The sequence below is a fragment of the Hydra vulgaris genome, chromosome 08 (genome assembly GCF_038396675.1).
Source record: "Hydra vulgaris chromosome 08, alternate assembly HydraT2T_AEP".
NCBI classification, from domain to species: Eukaryota; Metazoa; Cnidaria; class Hydrozoa; order Anthoathecata; family Hydridae; genus Hydra; species Hydra vulgaris.
The window spans coordinates 4,125,526-4,132,500 of NC_088927.1; the positions used below are offsets into that span (position 1 = coordinate 4,125,526).

Sequence of the window (6,975 nt, forward strand, 5' to 3'; positions counted from 1 at the left end):
TTGTGCTTTTTTTTTGTTTTGAAGTATCTCCTAGACCTCCTATCTTTTATTGCTCTGACCAAGTTTGTTTCTACTATTTAAAAATCAAAAGCCACAACTTCAAAGTAATTACTTTTAAGTAATTACAAAAGCCGCAACTTTAAAGTAATTAAAACCTAAACAACTAAAAAGATTTTTTATCAACACAAGCTTGTACTGAAATTATTTTTCAAAGATCAGTTTTTTAACCATTGAAATGCCATATAAAAGAAAAACTCATCATGATTGTCGGCAATCTGTATGCTTTTTTTGTTTTTCAAAATGTGACAGACATATTACTGATTTCATCAAGGAAAGAATACTAGATATTTTTTTCTAGAAATTCTATTGACTTTAAGGATGATAGAGTTCCATTGGGCATATGCAATTCCTACAGAGCGATGGTACAAAAGCATGGCAAAGGTGATAGAAACTTGCCTCTTCCCAAGCCTCATGACTATAACAAATTGATTATTAGACCAAAGACCAGAAGATTGTAATCTTCTGGTCTTTGGTCTAATAATCTGTAATTTAATAATTTTGTATGTAATTCTTGTAATTGTTTAATTTGCCAAGTTGGCAAACTAAAAGGGCATTCTACAAAGCTCACTTTTTTAACCAATCAAGATTTGAAAGAAACATCAAGTAGCTTTGATAAACTATGCTCATACTGTCTCAGTGTAGTCAAAAGAGGAATAACACATGTTTGTTCACAAACCACCAAGTATGAAAACTTAAAGAAAATGATAGCAACTGATTCAAGAACTGCTGAAAAATTTGCGTACTCTGTAATAACTCAAAATGTATCCTCTCCACATGGCACAATTAGGTTGAGCAGAGAAAGTGGTGAAGCATTTTCTATTACTCCAGGTACCTCCAGAGCTCAGTGCATATCAAGAACTTCTCTAACTACTTTGGACATGGTTCAAGTTCAAATCAATACTGGTCTTTCAAATAAAAAGATGCAAGAACTGGCTGTAACATTAAACAAGACTACAAATTCAAAAATTGTTAAAACAAAATTTAGGGAAAATTTTACAATGGCTGGTCGAAAAGTTGAAGGTTGATTCAAAGTTTCTAAAATCTCACTTATAAAGCCATCAACAAAAACTGAAGATTTGGTGGATGTTGTTCATTGCAAGAGTTTAGGAGATTTTTATAACTCAATTCTCAGTGTTAGAGCAATCACTTCATCGCCTCTCATCAAACTAGGTATTGATGGTGGAGGATCTTTTTTAAAGTTCAGCTTGAGTGTTATCTCCAATGTTGGATGTCAAAATGTCACAAAAACTTCAGCCTCAAATGACAAAAGCTTACTGACTGTAAAACATGGGAAAGAAACAAGTGCCAAGCATCAGCTACTTGTTGCTGTTGCTGAAAATGTTTCAGAAACTTTTGAAAATGTCAAATAAAATTTAAGTTTAATTGGGAAAATTGATGTGCCTTTCATTATTGCATGTGACATGAAGTTAGCCAATATCATTTGTGGCATTCAGTCTCACTCAAGCAACCACCCTTGCTGTTGGTGTGATGTTAAATCTGATGACCTCAAAGAACAGGGAACTCCAAGAAACTTCAGATCCATTAAGATGCAATACAAAGCATTCATTGAGAAAGGGAATGGAAAAATGTGCGCAAAAGATTTTCATAATGTTGTTCATAATCCATTGTTTGACCAAGAAGATGTCAAACAAGTTATTGAGTTTATTCCCCCAATGGAACTTCATCTTCTCCTTGGAATTGTAAATCATCTTTACAAGTCAATGCTAAAGATATGGCCTAAAGGCAAAGATTGGCCATTACTTCTCAAATTGAAATTGCAACCTTATCATGGTGGAGAGTTTGTTGGAAATGATTGTCATAAGCTTTTGAAGAACATAGATGTTTTGCAAAGAATTGTTGAAAGCGAAAAAGCAGAACACATGCTTGGTTTTGTAAAAACATTCCAACATTTTAAGAGTGTTGTTAGCTCCTGTTTTGGAAGAACATTAAATACTGCATATGTTCAACATATCAAAGACTTTAAGAACTCATATCTTCAGCTCTCAGTTTCAGTCACTCCAAAAGCCCATGCAGTGTTCTACCATGTTCCTGAATTTATTGCTCTAAAGGGTTCGGCATTGGGCATTTTTAGCGAGCAATCAACAGAAACCTTGCATTCAATCTTCAGTGCTCAATGGGCAAGGTACAAAAGAAACCCTGATCACCCTAGTTATGGAAGCCAGTTACTGAATTGTGTTATTGACTATAACAGCAAGCATCTTTAAATTGGATTATTTAAATAATTTTTTTTTTAAACAGTTAAACAGTGATTTCTAGAATTTCATTCTAGAAATACTTGAGACAAAATTTGTTGATAATAAATATTCTTGTCTGAAATTTTTGTTTATATTAAAAACTATATTTATTAAGTTTATAAAAAATTTTTCAGAAGTATATAGCTTATTTTGCAAGTACTAAATAAAAAAATATCAACAGCAATTTGAAGAAAAAGTAATAAATATCACAACAACACCATAAAGTAATTTTTTTTAAAAGAAATCATTTCATGTATGTGTATGTGATTTTTCAATGGGAGATTAAGGTTACATGGGATTTACTTCTGTTTGATATCTTATTAAAACCCAATTCAGTAAAGATTTATTTCCTATTTAAATAAAAGTTGTTATTATTGTGTGTATTTCCTATATTTGGTCAATAATGTTTAGAAAAAACAACAAAGCAAACCTGTGGGTTTAACTACTAAAACAAAAAGAGGTTTTTATGCGTTTTAAATTCAGAACAACTAGAAAAAAATTTCTCTATGTGTTTTTTGCTCCTACTTTTGTACAAACAAGGTCAAAAAAAGCACTCTTTTTGCAGACAAAGTACACACAGATGTGATGTCTAACAACCATAGAATCCCATATCCACTAGTCACCTCATATTGTTACTAGATTAGTTATTTAATGTAACTTTGAATCTTTAAAAGACATAAAAACCACAAAAAACTGCTACATTTTGGCCGCTTTTTCAAAGGCGAGGTTTCTACTTTAAGAGCTATATCTTTTCACAGATAAAAGATATCTTGCTCCTATTTTTTTTTGCCTAAAAGATACATGCCAAGGCTTCATTCTATTAAATTTTGAAACTTCCATAGTCAATAATAAGGTTATAATAACAACGTTAAGCATCCGTTGTCTCTTTTTGAAGAGGTTTTAGTGCTATACTCTATACTTTAGGTCCCTGTACACAAACCACAAGCGTTAAAGAGCAGATTTTTTGTCAGGTTATAGCCAACACATATATGTAAAGAGTTTTTGATATTTTTTAAAAACTCCATAACTCAAAAGTGAAAAAGAAACAAAATAGATTTACAACGGAGCTCCAAGTGCAATCAGTAGCGCAAAGAGCTATAAAACTTTAAATGTGTTTTTCTCCTTAGGCTATAGAGATTAGATTTTAATTTTTACATCTGGTGATACAAGAGACCTTGCAGATTAATGTCCAATAGGTCGTTTTTATGGTCCTCAAAATTGAGGTTGGGACCATTTTTGGATAGGTGAGCATAGTTTCAAATTATCAACAGGTTTAAATAAAGCCTGTTTTAACTTATGATTGATATAAAATCTACTTGCTTTTATTAATTTTTAATAGTGTGTTTAGAATATTTATATATATATTTAGATTTTTTGTTGTCAAACAACCACGTAAACTCAATAATTGTTCACAAGTTTGATTTTTCCAATGAAGAAGTTTTGGCATACTATATTTCTTTTCTAAAAACTCTCTCATTAAAATTGAACAAACAAACGATCAATTTTTTTTTTAATGAGGTAAGTGATTTTTTTTGTTTCCTTTTTTAATAGCTTTTAACAGTTTAATATTGATTACTAATAATTTTCATTATTTTCATTAGATAAAATGTGACTTTCCACTTTACACAGAAGCCATTAAGTTTTTCCATCATTCTGAAAGTATGGTCAGAATTGCTGTTCGAACCCTTACTCTAAATACATATAAAGGTATCAGCTTAATCAGCTTTTCTACATTCATCAATCTTTAATCTCTCTAAGACGATTATCTGTTTATTTTACTGCTTTGCAGTAAAATTCTTTTGTATTAATTGTTTTTCTATTTATGTTTTTTTATTATATCTTTATTCTTATCACATAATTGTTTTTATATTTTAACCAAGTTGGCCATACAAAAATGTTAGAGTTCATTTGTGACAAAACTGCCACACCCTATTTTTCAAATCTAATATGGTTAATTGGTAAAGATGCCATTGAACTTGATGATTGTGTAATTCAAGAAACAGAGTAAATAAAATTATTTTATCTTATTACTAATATATGTGTGTGTGTGTATATATATATATATATATATATATATATATATACATATATATATATATATATATATATATATATATATAGCCCTTGGCAGGAGTAAATGAGCACGAGAGCGGAGAAAAGCTCTCCTAAAACGAACATGGCGAGCCATGCGAGCTGCTCCTCTAAACTGCTTTTTACGAGAGCTGTTTATTTGTATAAAAATTGCTTAATTGCTTATTAAATACAAAATTTGGTTTTATACTTGTTACAAGCATATGTTTGCAACATTAATGTTACAATAATATACACATAACAAGCGTGCAATTGAAGATTGCACGCTTGTTATGTGTATTGCAACATGAAGAATTTTTTAAATGTAAAATTTTTTTTTTGCAAAAACTGTGCCTGTTTATTGTCCAATTAATTAAATTTTTTTGGCTCTGCGTTTTTCATTTTAGTTACAATGATAATTATACTTTTGAGAGAAAAAGAAATACTTTTGCAAGAGCTGTAAATTGCTCCCGTTAAACGCCTGTATATATACATATGTATACATATATATATATATATATATATGTATATATATATATATATATATATATATATATATATATATATATATATATATATATATATATATATATATATATATATATATGTGTGTGTGTGTGTGTGTGTATACAGTGGATGCTCATATTATTAGAAACACTGTCTTTTTTTTGAAAATTATGTGTTAAAGATTATTTATTATAGAAATAAAAAGGTTGCAGACTATTTTTTCGTAACTTTTGAGTGTTGCGGTCTATATTTATTACAAAAAACATACTTATTTATATTTTTTTTAAATAATTCCACTATTGAACAAGCAAAAGATTACATATTGGTGATTTATTTTAGTATTTTGTTATCCCTCCCTTGGCACTTATTACCGCTTCTACACGTCTTGGCATACTTTCTATGCATTTTATTGCATTATTTTGAATATCTATGTTATTGTGCCAGACTTTGATCATCTTTTCAATTAATTGTATTTTGTTGGTGATCATTTCAGAAGCAATTTTCCTTTTCATGATCTCCCACAGATTTTCAATAGGGTTTAAATCTGGTGAGTTTCCAGGTCATGGTAGCACTGGAATTTTCTTTGCTTTTAGGTACTCTGTAACCTTCTTTGCTTTATGGCATGGGGCAGAATCATGCATAAATGCAAATTTTTGGTTCTTTGGGAACCATTCCTTCAACTGTGGTACCAATCTTGTGTCAAGAACTTTTATGTATTGGTCCTGGCGCATAGTTCCCTCAACGATATATAAGCGCCCTGTTCCATGTCCACTAATGACAGACCATACCATTATACTTAGAGGATGCTTTACACGTTCTAAGATGCAGTCTTTGTGGAATTTTTCTCCAGCTCGTCTACGCACAAACTGTGATTTGTTCGTCAATATCTGGATTGTCGATTCATCCGAGAAACATACCTAAACAACATCAAAAAAACTTATAAGTCAAAGTTTTAATGTAGGCAAATCTCTAAATGGAATGTGTGCAATTATAAATGAAGTACTTACATTTTTCCAGTCATCGACGGTCAAACGCCGATGACTTTTAGCCCAAGCAAGGCGTTTTTGTTGCATTGCTAGATTGGGGCTCAGGCTTTTTAGCAGGTCGACAGCATCTAAATCCTTGTTCTTTGAGTCGGCGACGAACTGTCATTGGAGATACTGGTATTCCAGCATCTTGTATTAAAGTGGTTAGTATTCGCCTAGGCTTATTCCTATTTTCTAGGCAAGTATCTCGTATTTTTCTATCGTCTCTTGGCGTTGTTAGCCGTTTTCTACCACAATGTCCTGTTCGTTGAGGAGTATAATCAGCATTTTTGTCCAGATTTTTTTGTATTCGGTTGACTGTTGCCACTGAAACCTTTGTCATTGATGCTATACACCTTTGAGAATAAGAAGTATTCTTCAATAATGCTCCAACTTCTCTTTTTTTTGAGAGTGAAACATCTTTTGCCTTTCCCATATTGAACAAAACACGTGATTCTAGTAAACCGTTATAGAAGTCAAATTATATGTAAAAATATTGATTTAATCATGTTTAACTGTAAAAAATAGACACATAAATAGAACTCACTAACAATAAACAATCTTTGAAAACTTTAAAAAGAGAGCAATACACAAACAGCACTTCACGGGACAACAACACAGGTATAACTGCCAAAATTGTCAAAATTCGGGAAAAACCTTATAACTTCATAATGACATGAAATGCAATGTTGCGAAACTCCCAGATTAAAGTAAAATATACATACATACTATTTGTAAAATAAAAAAAATTATTTTGTTAAAATGTTTTGTTAATTTTGAACTTTATTCACAAAGTTTTTAAAATTTGGTCGTGTTTCTAATAATATGAGCACCCACTGTATGTGTATATATGTATATATATATATATATATATATATATATATATATATATATATATATATATATATATATATATATACACACACACATACATATATATGGTACATGTATATGATGTATTATATACAGATCTGGCCAAATCATTAGAAACACTTGCAAAAATGATGAAATAATGCTGAGTTTAGTATTTATCATGTGTTTATTTAGCCAGAATACAG

At 30.5% G+C, this 6,975-nt stretch overlaps 1 protein-coding gene across 1 annotated transcript in view; it reads left to right on the forward strand.

Annotated features, from left to right (window-relative positions):
• Positions 1–6,975, forward strand: part of LOC101236092 (protein CLEC16A) — an 89,900-nt gene that overhangs the window by 25,471 nt on the left and 57,454 nt on the right. Inside the window, exons 4-6 of the mRNA XM_065802308.1 lie at positions 3,685–3,833; positions 3,917–4,022; positions 4,196–4,319. Coding sequence (XP_065658380.1) covers positions 3,685–3,833; positions 3,917–4,022; positions 4,196–4,319 — 379 coding nt within the window. The remainder of the gene's footprint in view (positions 1–3,684; positions 3,834–3,916; positions 4,023–4,195; positions 4,320–6,975) is intronic.